The following is a 14,368-nucleotide window of genomic DNA, read 5'->3' on the forward strand; positions in this document are numbered from 1 at the left end:
ATCTTTAGCACTGTCTGCTTGGTTTAGAATGCATCCAAAATTTCTAGGCTAGGAAATCAGAATTCAGAATTGGTCTGTTAAAATGGACTGGAACACAGGAGGCCTGGGTTTTAGTCCCATGTGTCATGCTAGTTTTGCAATTTTGAGCAAATCCCTTTCCTGCTCTGAGCCCGGTTTCTCAGCTATAAACAAGGGAGAGTTGGAAGGTAGGTTTAAGGGCTTCTGGTGCTTCAATGCTGTTAGCCATGACTGGTCTCTGACTCCTGACAAGCTCAGGGCAGAGGCCTGGGGCCATATGTAGGCCTTCTAGGGGGAGGGAGACCAGAAGCATGGGTCTTGCTACACTAATACCCCCAAGTCTTTCTGTTTTCCTCTTTATCCCCATTTATGAAGACTGACTTCAAGATCATGTACAGGTTGGTATGGAACCCACATTTGTTGGTTAACATAGCCAGAAACTTTGTTCGGGGGGAGACAAGAGTTTCTTTAGCAACAAGGTTTGCCAGAAAAACTTTCCCAGAAATCTAGATGCAATAAACAAGGGAGATTCTTCTCTCTCCTGACTCCTGAGGACAGCTGGTAACATGGGAACAGCTCCATGAAACAGGAGGAAATGTAACATGTTTGCTAGAATGTCACTTTCTCTGTATTCCTGGAAGTTGTTCCTTCCCTCCCAGACAGGACCTGGGCCTTCTGAGACTCCAAAGGAAGAGATCCAATCTCCTGGCCTATCCCAGGCTGAGTGGTGGTTCTGGAGGAGGTGTTAGCTGATAGCTGAAAGCTACCAATCTTCCCAGCTCAAGTTGCCTGGCTACTTTGTTGGTGAAAATGTGTAATAAATACAGGCTGGGGTTTTCCCTTGCCCTGATCATGTTTAAGAAAAACTAGAGGGCCAGGTGTGGTGGCTCCCAGTTACTTGGGAGGCAGAGTTTGGGAGGATCAGAGTTTGAGGCTACCCCAGGCAAAAAATTCACAAGACTCCACCTCAACCAAGGAAAACTGGGTATGGTGGTATGCGACTATCATCCCAGCTATGCAGGAAGCATAAATAAGATGCTGTGCTCCATGTTGGCTTGGGTATACATGTGAGACCCTTTTCAAAAAATACCTGAAGCAAAAAGGGCTGGGATCATGAGTCAGGTGATGCCTGGCAAATGCAAGGTCCTAAGTTCAAACCTCAGTACCACCAATGTAAAAAAAAAAAGACAAAAAACTAGAATCAGCAGGAGAGAACTGAGGGTGAGGGCTCTGAAACCCAGATGGTGGACTAGAAAAACCTGCTGCTGAAATGCCTGTGTGCCACCAGTAATAAGCTTTCCCAATGAAGGGATCTCTGTGCAGCCTCCTGTCCATGGCACTCTGCATAGGCATCCACTCCACATTGTATAAAGTGCCTCTGCCATCAATTACTAGCCAGTAAAGTAACAACTTTGGATTTCACTAGAAAGTTATTTCCAAAGCACCATATTTGTAAAGTTTTTCCTTTGTAAGACTAGTTACCAAAACCCTGGCAGAGATCTTGCAAACAATGGTAGACAGGAGCCTGGTGAAATACAAGGACTGTTAGTCCCACCTAAAAACATCCTCTCACCCTCTCTTTAAGATGGAGGCCAATCCTTGCAGAGAAACAAAAAGTGACATGTGGGAATAAGCATACACTGTTATACTCCAGGCAATGCAGTTTGCCTATTACCCGAGAAGGACTTAAGGTAGGGCTAATTCATGAGCCTTTGTGAACACTGATCATGGAATTAGGCACTGCCCCTTGGCATTTAGACTCTCTTCACAGGGTGAAAACAAGGGAGACCAGATGCCATAGTGATGGAGGTATGGCTCAAGTGGCAGAGTGCTTACTCAGCCAGCACAAGGCTTGGAGTCCAAACCTTACTACTGAAAAAAATACCAGTCATATCAAAGGGTTCCTCAGTGTCATGCCAATATCCACTAAAGGCTGGTTCTGAGGAATAACATGAACAGCATAGCAAGGCTAGAAAGGACAAATTATGACTTTTTCTTTTTTTGTTAAATGGTTCCTAACACAGGCTGTAAGTGCATTTTACTCCTAGTTTCAATGAGAGACATGGACACAGTGTCCAGCTATTTCTTGAATGTATAGTCTACTAGAAATGGTTGTCCATGCCCCAAACAGTTCCTGTAAACCTCATGCCACCAAGGTGGCAGCATAAACCCCAGTTTCCACTGTGGTACCTTCTAAACCACCAGCATAGCTTCAAGTGCCAAGTGCCAGCTATTCCATTCTCTTTCTACATTTTTTTAGAAGCTATGATCTCATTAGATGCAGGGGCAGGTCCAAACCTAGCTGAAGCTTCTTAGGAGATGGAGAAAGGCCTTCAGCTGCACACAGGGGACAAATGGTCCACTTGCATAACCCAAGGTCTCCATCTTCTAAAGAGGCTGTCTTGGGTTGGTTGTAGCTTGGGACACGTGGTACAGGAATATGGCCCCTGCCTCAGGATGTCCTGTCCAGAGGGTGAGCACATATGTAGGTTCGCTTCTCGAGGATCTGCTGGGACACTTTCTTAATCTGCTCATCCTGGTTCTCTGGAGCATCTGGGAGGGAAAAGAGAGGGAGTGAGTGATGTTACTGCACTGTGACAACACAAAGCTGGACCTTCTCCTCCAAACCCCCAGGAATGATTTTGGGCTACAGGGAGAGAACAGGAGAGTGGCCTCATCCTAAATAACAAAGGGCTTGTCCGATTCTCTAAAACCCCAGGGTTTAGGCGTAAGGAGAAGGTCCTGATCCATAAACAGCCTCCCTAAAGAAGAAACCATTTCATCACTTGGCAACTGGGCTGAGCTCTGCAGGGTGCCAGGATTGTCAGGGTCAGAGAAGATCCTGACCTACAAGTTCCAAGATATGGCCAAATAGCTACGGAAAAGGAAGAGCATTCCAGGCAAACTGAAAGGCAGATGCAAAGTCCCATATTTTCCAGGGCCAAGGCATGTGATTTGAGTTCAAGGGGCAGGTAAAAATCCTGTCTCTGGAATCAGGTATAATGTCTGTTCCCTTCCTCTGGGACCTTTCCTGGGTAGGTAACAAGGATATGACCAGACACACTGGCAGACACTAGCAGTGCCTATACAGGGGGCCATATAAAGGCATGTCATCTGCAGTGGCATGCTCTGCTTAGTGGGTGCTCCTATGTAGGCCCTCTCTTCAGGCAGAAGGTTGTGAGCCAGCAGTCTCTGGAAGCACCAAACAAGGTCTAGAAACAGGTCTCCATCAATAAATGCCTGGGCTTGGGACCTCTTGCCTCCTGCAAACCAACCCACTTACACTTGTCCAGCTGTGACAGGCTGAAGAGATTCTGGAAATAAGCTTCTACACAGAACATGTTGGCCAACAGAACCTGTCAGAATAGAAGTCAGAAAGGATGGCTGCTGAGAGCTCTGGAGTTGACCTCTAAACTCCAAGGAACCCAGCTGGTTTAACTGGGCAGGGTGGCTAAGATCAAAAGGCCTGGCTCAGAAGTCACAGTCTTGGGCTCTAATTCCAGCCCTAACTCAAACTCCCTCCGTCCCCAAGAGCAAGCTTGCTCTCAGCATCTCTTAAGACTCACTTTCCTCCTCTGTATATTGAATGTCACAATCCTAATATGTGTGAGCTCCTCTGTAATGATGCATGTAGGTACTAGTAACTGTGTCTGCCTCCTACCAGGGGAAGAATGTACAGGGCAGGTAGATTGGGTACAGGCAATGGTTTGTGGACCCCTGTCACTCATCCCTTTCTCTTCTCTCAGGTAGGAGAGCAGAGGTACTAGCCCAGTCTTCTGAGCAGCATGGACCCACCCACAGCCCAGCAAACCTATCCAGCCTCTTGGGCAGCACCTCTGTGCATCCTCAGTACTCACCCACTGTCAGTGACCACCCCCTGGCTTATTCAGCCCCTCTCTCCCGGGGCTCCCTGACTGGGCCACATCACCCAACTCCCCACTTGCCTAGTCACTAGCTTCATTAAAGTGCAACATGATGAAAGGCTTGGCTCAGTATTCACAGCCTTAGGTTATAATTCCTTCCTTGATCCAAACTTGGTCTATCCAACAGTAAGCTACTGTCTCTGTGACTGATTCCTGTGTGGGGCTGGATGCAACTCACCTCATGGTCATGGTTCCGAAGTCCAATGCGGATAGAGCAGCTGGCCTGTGACAGCACGGCCGTCATACCATACAGGTTGATGAGGATGTTGGCCACCCACTTCAGCACCAGCTGTTCATCCACAATGGTCTGAAGACAGAGGCCCAGAGTGAAGACTTCCTACATAGCCCAACCAGCTCCATGATCTCTCTCAAACCATCCCTGTCTCCCTTTGCTCCTGGGTAATGTAGGCCAGTGATGCCTTTTCCTTCAGGTTATGGGAGGCTGGTTCTTAGCTGCCTTTTGTTTTCCCTTCTCTATTCTTGGACAGGTGTCAAGATAAGACCAGAGGCCTGCATTTATTACGTGAAATGTCACCTTTAGCAGCAAGTGCCTCACAGATTAATGTCCCGGATTAGGGCCTCACATGTGTAGCCTCTTCCTGCACTCCAGGGAGCCTCTCTTCACCAGAAAGTGCCCAGGAGAACACTGCAGAAAATGCATCCAGCAGAATGTCCCAGACCCATGGCAATCAAGACTTCTAGGTGGGGCACAGCACAAAATAATCTCATGACTGCTGGCCATGTAGGCTGTGCCCCAGGCTTGGCAGAGCCCACTTACCTTTCCAAAGCGGAACAGCAATGTCTCAACTGTCCAGCCAAAGTAATACACATTCTCCTCGAGCTTGTTGGCACTATCCTATTACGGCAAAAACAAACTGGGCTCAGCACTCTTTCCCCACCGTGCCTGCCCATCCTGTCCCACTTGACAGCCTCAGCCCAGGGCATCCAGGTGCCTCCCCAACTTTCCTGGAGGAGCCTATACCTCTAGTCTTTTCCCTCTGGAATGGGACTATCATGCAGGAGGGCACCCAAACAGAGTACACTTGTTGAGCCTACTTACCCCAAGACTGGGGTGTCCAACTCCAAGATTGCCTGTCAGATCCAGATCAATGGATCGGCCCAGAGAGTCCCAAAGCTTCCGGCCAATGGTCTCCATGACTACGGTCACATTGCCTTGTTTAAACTCACTGCAGGAAGCCCAGAGTCTTGTGACTTGAGGCCAAATGGCTGGCTGCAGTTGTCCATGGCCCCCTGGAGCTCTATGCCCTCCCTCACCTGGCATTTGGGCTCCTAGAAGGAGGGTGGGGGGGGTGGAAGGGGCGCTTACAGCTTATTAGGGAGCAGATGGTTATGTGGCCAGTGGCTGGCTGTTGGTAAGAGTCTGCAAACACCAGCCACCCCCACTGTGGGAGCTGGGAGCCATCAAAGGAAGGGGAAGATGAAGTTCAAGTGTGGCTGGAGGGAGTGAAAGGGCTCCCTGGGCAGCTGACCCTTCCTGTAATCTCCAGGTGAGGGAACAGCCAATGTTGCTGCTGCTCCTCCTCCCTCCTGCCAGCTCTGGAGGGAGCCTGTATGTGAGGCTGCACTGTTCCCCCACTGTCCTATACTGTCCTAGGATGGAGCAGCCCTATCCTCTGGCCTCTGCTGGGCAGGCAGGCCTAAGGAGCAGACCATGGGAATAGTACGTACTTGAATCTTGCAGTCAGGATGCAGCCAGCATGCTGTAGGCCCGTCAGGGCAATGAACATCCGGAGAATCTCATTGGTTCCCTGCGGCCAGCAGTGTGGAGGTCAACATCAAAAGGCAGCCCCAGCAATACTGTCTGTGACTGGGCAGGCTGAGCCACCACACTCTGCCCAAATGGCTGACACTTTAGAAGCACAGGGAGCAGGGCTATGACCAGGTGTCAGGGAATACACAGTTATGGGTTGGGGACCTGACCAGATGCATGGCTTCTGACTAGGACCTCCTATCTCTCATGGCCAGCTTCACATGGGTCACTCTTCTAAGCCTCAGAATCCTCATTAAAACAAACACCAGTTTTCCCTGGGTGGTGAGGGCCACTGATGCTCAGAGCACAGCAACTGTGGCCAGATTCCTTAGGGAAGCCACCAATGGTTGAGCAATAGAAGCTGGGAACTCCTCAGTACATGCACAATACTGAAGGTGTGTGTCGGGGTTGTCACATGCTGCTCCTCCCCACCTGATTCTGTCTGTTCCTTGTGAGGATGCTAGGCTTCTGCCTAGTACACACAATAGTGCTGTGGGTGCCAGGGAGCTGAATGGCCATGACCCAGGCTTCATGTCCAGTACTGCCCTGCAGCTGGGCTGGCACTATAGAGGGGGCTCCCACAGGAAGGGAAGTTGGGCACAGAGGCTTCCACAATATTGCCCAGCTCTAAGCTACAGAGTCTAAGAGTCTACAGAGGCACCTGCCTCACCTCAGAGACTTCGCATCCTTTTAAGAATTATAGCCTTGAGGGTTTTTTAACCCCAGCTAACCACTCCACCCAGTCATAGAGGAACCCAGGCCTCCCAGGCTGAGAGATGGGCCTTTGGAGAGGCAGCCTCAGCCAGAAAGGCTGAGACACACTGTATAATCAGCCACACTATGTCCCTTTCTGCCTTCAGGCAGGCCTTGGACTGAATGACTGAGCTAAGGGAGAAGAAATGCTGACTGGCATGTTGGGCATGCTTGGGAACAAAAGCAATCAATGAGGACTTTCACTGGGTGTGATAACCCAGGATCAAAGTGACAGTCAGGATGATCCTCATTACTTGATCAGTGGCACAGCTCAAACCCTCTCCCTGTCTAAAGGTCTGCCTCTTGCATGCCCCCATGGCCACCAGCAGGACCCATCCATATTTTTGCCTTAGTCCCCCTAAGTCTACCCTCCCTTCCAGTGGGAGCACCTCTGGGCTTGGGTCTCACCAGCCATGGAAGAATTTCCTGGAACACAAATATAACCAAATCACTCCCTGCTTGGAAACTTCCTATGGCTTTCCAAGTCCTGATTGTTAGTCAAAGTCTTCCACAGTCCAGCTCCTTTTCTATCTTTCCCATCCATCCTTTGCATTCCAACTCTCTTCCCTGTTCCACTACCTGTACCAGCCCATTAAGCAAGACTGATCAAAACACCCAGAAAGACTTTCTTACTCTGTGTGTTCATCTCATGCTGTTCATTAAGTCCTGTCTTGGCTTTGTGTGCGTCATTTTCCTGCCTTTCATTCAAATTTCCCCTCCACAGTCCTTTTTGCCCTCAAGGGTCAAGTGCATGTGCTTCAAGAGACTACAGCTTCCTCCAGAACACTTACTTCTGTCTCTTATGAGACATATCACAGCATCCTTCTTAGTCAGTCAGACTACACCATAAGATCACAACATCACAAGGCTGTCTCTGTGGCCCTGATACCCTTTTCTGCCTGGCACATGCTGACTGAGCTGACCCTTTAGGATCGTGAATTCATGGAGTGCAGCAGTTAAAGAAAGAGTGTCAACACTGGGTGAGTCTTCAGAAAGGACCCTGTTCACCTGCCTCAAATTACCAAGAAGGAAACTAAGACCCAGAAGCGTGAAATGGAGGCAGAGCCTGAGCCAAGACTGGAATTCAGGTCCCACTCTGTCCAGCCAGAAACTACTTGGCAGAGATCCACAGTAGGTCTCCAGGAAGCAGTGGGCTCAGGAGCATGAGTAGGTTGTAGTAGGCCACTGCTGGGGCCATTTGTAGCATTTCCTAGATCCAAGAACAGAGAGTGGAGTTTGGGGACATCAGCAGGGAACATGGTAGCAGGGCCACTCACCTCAAAGATAAGGAGGATGCGGGCATCATGCAGCATGCGCTCATAGGGGTAGTCCTTCATGTAGCCCGAGCCCCCGAGGATCTGCAGTGCCTCACTCACACACTGCCAGGCACCCTCAGAACTGAACACCTGCCAAAGACCCGGGGAAAGGTCAGCACAGGGTGATGGTGCCAAATCCCTTCCAAGAGAAGAGTGGGAGGCTGTGTGTGTGCAGAACTTGAGCTTTGAGATGAGACTGACCCCAAGAGGAATTTACTAGGTGACCATGGGCAAGGCCTTTGGTTTTCTGGACCACAATGACCAGCATTGGCTCCTATCTCCACGATGCCCTTTTCATGCCTCTAGGCCCTCCTCCATTCCTTCCACACCTTATTTAAAAGCCACCTAGATTTTACCTACTCCAGGAAGTGTGATCCACTTTTGCCTGGCCCAATCCACCTGCCACTCACTTGTCTGCACTTGAACAAGATGTCTGAATATCCTGCCATGTATGAGCATGATTTATCTCTCTCTGTGCACTCTGTCAACATCCTGGGGGGTCGAGACACTGTCATGGTTAGTTGTAGGTTCAGCTTAAGCTCGCAGGCACTCGTCAATGGCCTCAAAGAAGTTAAGTAAGGAGAATCCTTCTTTCAGTAAAGGAAGCAGCTCATGTCACATGGGGATCATTTGAGAAAACCTCAGGAACAGGAATGTACACTTTAGGCTTGCTCTTGGCTCAAAAGTTTTTTTCAGAATGTTTCCTACTTGTAATGTTTCAGAATCTCTGAGGACAGAAGCACTGTTTCCAGCCCTGTGGTCTGCCCATACTCAAACAGGAAACCAGGATACAGACTGGGTAAGTAACCTTTTACCTCAAACAATTTCCAGAAGGGCATTCTGATATCAAAAAGTAAAAAGGTCACCAAAGTAGAAAAAAGATATTTTTTACATCGTATATTTTACATTGATGTGGAGTTACAATATCGGTGTTTTCTCCTGTTGCTGTAGGCCACAAATCAGCCAGTAAAAACTTAGTGTAAGTGGTGAGCTATCCTACAAACTGATGCTCTTGGGCCCTGCTCTATGCTGCTGCTCCCCAACTCTTAGGACCCTCCCTACCCTACAGAGCTGCACACCAGGGGGTTCAGCATAAATCCTGGACCAAAACAGCTGACCTATAAACAAACAAGAAGAGGAAGATGGCAGGTAGAAGGTGTGGGTCAAAAAGGCTGCAGAGAAAGCTTTTCTGCTTCTGCCCCCTGTGCCAGCTCTGGTTGTGCTGGGATTACCTTTACCATGGCTGCCTCAATGGAGCAATCGGGAAACCCAGGTTGGTCCAGCATCCCTGCAGTGAGGTAGGACATACTTTCCATCACATAAGCTTTCTGAGCCATCAGAGCAAACTTTTCCTGGAGTATTTGGGAAAACACAATCAACAAGCAATTTGTATGTGCTGAGTCCCAAATCTGCCAACCAGGAGAGAACCTAATTAAATTAGAAGCCTGGCTGTCCCAAAGAACCAAATCCAGCCTTAATAAAAGGGACCTGTAGCAACAGTGTTCTTCCCACATCACCAAGCAGGAGGCACGAGTAGAGATCAGCAACAGAGAACACTTTTCATGTCCACACAGTGAAATCACAGCTGTCAGTACCTGAATTAACCAAATTCACTGAGATTCCTACTGAACTGCTTCCTCATGCAGGCATATTCAGCGGTCAATTCTGAAGAAGAGCAGAGTTGTTAAAAAGAACCAGAATATTTCAGATTATCTGAAAATGATTTTCTAAGGCCTTAACTATTATCCTTTAAACGCCTGCAGAAAACTCTGAGGACCATGGCTGCTGAGATCAGAATGCCAGAGCCCCAACTTTTCTAGCACCCTTGGGTCAGAGGCAGGATACCTGTTCCTCAGGGGGCCTGAAGGCAGCGAGCAGGAGCAAAAGCACAGAGTTCTGAGTTAGACACAGTTCTGAGTTCTGGTCCTGTTCTTACCAGTAGGGGGCCTGAGACAAGAGCTCCACCTCCCTGGTGGTACACCTCACAGAGTTGCTGCAAACATACAAGGAGACGGAAGCTGGAAGGCGCCTAGCACAAAGCTAGGTGCATAGAGCATCCTAGACAAAGGTGGGAGTGGACCCACCTCCATCACAGATACTCAACCAAAGCAGGAGGGGCAGCCTGATTTCAAAGCTCAGGCCTGGGGCCTCAAGGTGCATAGTTGTGGACAGTTTTGAGAGCCCCTGGGAACATGTCAGACTCCCACTCTGGCATCAGCTCCCCTAGCTTTGCCTGAAGCCTGTTTTCCAAATGTTTCCACCAGTGTGACCATCACTAACTGGTCCCTAGAGTGAGTCCCCTTATCCACATTTCTGGGTTATGGGCTCTCATCAGAGGTTCTGTCTCTTTGGGAGAGGGGAGGGTGATGATAAAGATCCATGAAGCTTTTGCACTGAGTTTTCTAGATGGGGAAGTGGAGGCCATGCAAGCAGCACAGCAAATTGAGAAGAGTCCTGAGCTTGAGGGCTGACAGCTTTGGACCTTGGTCAAGGTACATGGTCTTGGGCAAATCACCTGTACTCTCTTGGCCTCAGTTTCCTCATCAATCAAATGGATGGAAGAACCCAAACCACAGCCCCTGTATGTCCACCTTGCAGTGGACTCTGAGAGTCATAAAGCCCTCAGGGTATGTTCTCCCTGGGCACACCCTTTCCCACAGTCACATCCACATAGCAAGAATAGTTACAGGATGTTTTAAGTTCACAAAGGAAAGTCTAGTATCCTGATGGAGAAGAACAAGGGAGGAATCAGGGGCTGGGGGACTTGGGTTCTAGGTCCAACCCCACTCTTCACTCTGTGTAGAGGCACCCACATGAAGGGTTCTTGTGAGGATGAGAACTAATGTTTTCTTGGTCCCTAACTCATGGGTGGAAGTTTACCAAGTAGCTCTGTTCTTAGTGGTCTGCCTCTAACAGAATGCCTGCTTCTCTCCTTACCCTTGTGTGTAGGTAAAACTGAGCAATGTTGAAATACAAAGACTAACTTCTGGGGCAGGTGAGTATATTCTTTGCTCTAAACCAAAGCTCAGAGGCTAAACTTGAGCCAACAATTTCCCCAGGTGGCCTGGCTCGTCACCAGTCCATCCAGGGGGGAAATGGCAAACAGACCCTCCCAGGCTGTGGTGGGGGCGGCAGGGGCAACAGGGCACTGCAGACCCGAATGTCCTACCGATCAGTTTCTTAAGCATCCCAGCCACAATGCTGCCATGCTGAATTGCCCGCTATTGAGGATATTCATGGCCACCTGCAGAGGGGGCGAGAAAGGCCAAGCAAGCACATTGAAAGAGGCAGAGAAAAGAGACACAGAACACTCGTCTATTTTCCCCAGAAGAGTTCTTGAAAATAGAGGCAAGCATCTGCCTTTGGGCTGGGAGAGAGCACAGTTCTGACCCTCCAACAGCGTGGCTCTGTCACTGCTGCAGCTCTAATACCCGTGGCATCACTACCACCACACATAAAGCCACTGCACAATACTCCCAAATCATCTGCTAATGCTTTTCATCCTCTGGAGAGGTAGCAGAAACTTGGACCGATAGAGAACACATTGCAAGCTGCCTGAATATTCCCAGCAAAGCTTCAGGATGAGGCACCACAATTCACAGATGAAGATGCTGAAGATCGGAGTGGTGACATGACTCTCCCTACACCTCACATTCTGGCAGGAAAGCTGTGCACTGAGATGACCCCATGACATCAGCCAGATGCCTGCAACAGTGATCTGGTGGCTTTGTCAGCATCCCTACTCTTTCTTCATCCTTTATTCTGACCCATGTGTACAGTGAGCAGCTGAGAGAGGAACAGATGCACACCCTGTTATGAGTAATGGAGGTGTCCCTGACCTACCACAGAGGCCTCAGTTGCAAACAGCCAGTGAAGCCATAGGTAGCCAATGAGGGCAGACTGAAGGAGAGGGTCCCAGCCCTGTGGAAACAGCTAAATTGAGGGTGGGGCTGGCTTCTTGGAGGAGATGGTGGACCTGGGTTTACTGTACCAGCAGGGAGGAAAAGCCCTCCAGGCAGAGGATGGACAGAGGCCTCTGACAAGCCTGAGACACGAAATCAGAGTCCCCAAAGGTAGAGTGGGGATCTGAGGACAGAAAAGAAGGCTGTGAGTTCTATGGTTTTCCCCAAAGCACAACTTCAATTGTATTGCTTTTCGCTCAATGATTGGTTATGTGTGACCCAGAAAGCATGCGGTAGTCTTTGAATTATTGATTACCTGCTAAATAACCTGAAGGGAGAACCTCTCAAAACAGATCCTGTGGGGAAACCATCAGACCCTCAGGGCTGGGAGAAGCTGGAAACAATTGTTCAAAACTCCTAGAAATAGCCAGCCCCCACACTAGTGGGAAATCTGTCTTGGTTAAGTCATACCACAGTGTGAGATTCAAATCCCACTTCTAGAAACAGATCCCAAAGCTTCCATCTCTGCTTTTTCTGGATGGTCTGAGAAACAGCTGAGTGCCCCATCACCTCTGACTTCCCAAGCTTCAGACTCCTGCATTTCAGGACACAGGATGATACTGGCCTCGTTCGATCTGCCAGGAAACTAAATTCTTTTGCCCTTATTTCTTCTCTTTTAAAAGCCAGCTCATAATTTCATGAATAAAACTCCATAGCCCCCTCAGAGTTTACTGTTAACCTCATCAAATAAAAAAAATGGAGTGAAAAAAAGCAGGGTCTTATTCCCCAGTGGATCAATGCCCAATAGGTAGAGTCTTATTTGAAGAGGGCCATGTGTTCAGTCTTTGTTCTGTACTTGGAGACCTCTGGCCAGCCTTTTACTATTATAATACATTTTAATTGAACAAATTAAATTCACTGTGATATTTCCATCCATATATATCATGTCTATCATCTACCCTTCTATTCTCCACCCAAATCCCTTCCCAGTCTCTAATAATTCTTATACTTTCAGGGTTTTTTATTTTAAGTTTCCACATATATGAGATAACACATGAACCTTCTCTTTCTGTGTCTATTTCACTTAACAGGATGCCCTCAGTTCAACCCATTTTCCTGCACATGACCAGATTTAATTATTCTTTATGGCTGAATAAAGTGTGTATGTATACTACATTTTCTTGGTCCATTTATCTGCAGACACTTGAGTGGATTCCATGTTAACTATTGTGAACAGTGCCACAACAGACATAGGTGTGCAGTCTTCTCTATTGTATGCGGACTTAGCTCTCTTGGGTATGTGTCCAGAAGTGGGAGATCTGGATCATATGGTCATTCTATTTTTAACTTTTTGAGGAACCTCCATACTGATTTCCACAGTTCACCAGTTTTAGCGTCTTCAAGCTTCATCACCCTCACTACCACCAAGAGTCTCCTTCTATGTTACCAGCTACATTCTACATCCTAATTTCCCCCAAAGCAAGATTCAGAACTTTCTTTCAACAGTTCCTACTTGTCAGCCTCTATATTTCTGACTGTTAATAAAATCTTACTACCATCTCAGAGGTAAAAGTCCTCATTTTTATCTCATACCAGTCCATTCAATTTTTCAGCTGGCTATTTATTCATTTATTTTTTGTCTCTGTATTCCAAGTATAACATTCTTTTAAAAATTTAGGCTAACTGGCAGGAATTCCACTAGTAACAACAAAAGAACGTTAGAGATTGATTTCCATTTGCCTATTTAAACAATCATTTTCCACCAATCACAGTGGCAAAAAAAAATTTAAATACAGTGTTGGGGCTGGGGATGTAGTTCCAAGATGGAGTATTTGCCTAGCTCACGTGAGAACCTGGGTTTGGTTCTTAGCACCAAAAAACCCTCCCAAACCTCCAGTGTCTTAAGGACTGAGGAACAAGGCTTCTTTACTCACAATTGGAAAGGACACATACTTGTCCCTTTCCAGGAGACACTTGGATCAAGACTATAAAAATGTTAGCTAGGCATAGTGATACATGCGTATAATTGTAGAACTTGGGAGATGGAGGCAGGAGGATTGTGAGTTTGAGGATAGCCTGGGTTACATAGCAGATCCCTGTCTCAAAAAACCAAGGGATGGGGATGTAGGTCAGTGGTAGAGCATTTGCTTAGCATGCACAAGGATGTGAGTTCAGTTCTCAGCACTGCCAGAAAAAAGTTCACATCCTCTGACTCAGTAATTTTACTGGTGGTGTTTAAACTCAGGAAAGAATTAGACTTAAAGTGTGGGAGGATATGTTACCAGGAACCTGATGCCATTAAACACAGTGTGCATATGAAGAATGCAGTGCAGCATCAAACATTTATATTTACCATCACAAAAAGATTGTTAGAATTTATTGATAAGTGAAACACAGGCTACAAAATGTCACACACAAAGTGATGTGTATTATTTAAAATACCCAGAAAGCAACAAGGGTATGAGCAATACAATCTCTTTTGGGATGGGCTTTGGGTGATTTAATTCTGTCTCCTCTATTTGCATGTATCATCTGGACCACCTTTGTAATACAGAAGCCTATGGCTGCACAACCTATTCCCTTATTTGTCCCTTCATCTGTCCATCCTTCCTCTACACTCAATGCACACCCTTGTGCCACAGAAACTTTGGCTAATGGTATCTCATCTGATTCCCTGACCCTAGG

The 14,368-nt window shown here is 47.7% G+C and overlaps 1 protein-coding gene across 1 annotated transcript in view; it reads right to left on the reverse strand.

Moving 5' to 3' along the window:
- Positions 1-1,988: 1,988 nt before the first annotated feature.
- LOC141421427 (complex I assembly factor ACAD9, mitochondrial-like) overlaps positions 1,989-14,368 on the reverse strand; it is a 28,351-nt gene continuing 15,971 nt past the window's right edge. The window contains 11 exon segments of the mRNA XM_074066984.1: positions 1,989-2,571; positions 3,302-3,374; positions 4,120-4,248; positions 4,720-4,797; positions 5,002-5,128; positions 5,631-5,710; positions 7,743-7,871; positions 9,014-9,141; positions 9,384-9,446; positions 10,951-10,989; positions 10,992-11,025. Of these exon segments, the coding sequence (XP_073923085.1) occupies positions 2,471-2,571; positions 3,302-3,374; positions 4,120-4,248; positions 4,720-4,797; positions 5,002-5,128; positions 5,631-5,710; positions 7,743-7,871; positions 9,014-9,141; positions 9,384-9,446; positions 10,951-10,989; positions 10,992-11,025 (981 nt within the window). The 3' untranslated portion in view covers positions 1,989-2,470.

The sequence above is a fragment of the Castor canadensis genome, chromosome 3 (genome assembly GCF_047511655.1).
Source record: "Castor canadensis chromosome 3, mCasCan1.hap1v2, whole genome shotgun sequence".
Taxonomy (NCBI): domain Eukaryota; kingdom Metazoa; phylum Chordata; class Mammalia; order Rodentia; family Castoridae; genus Castor; species Castor canadensis.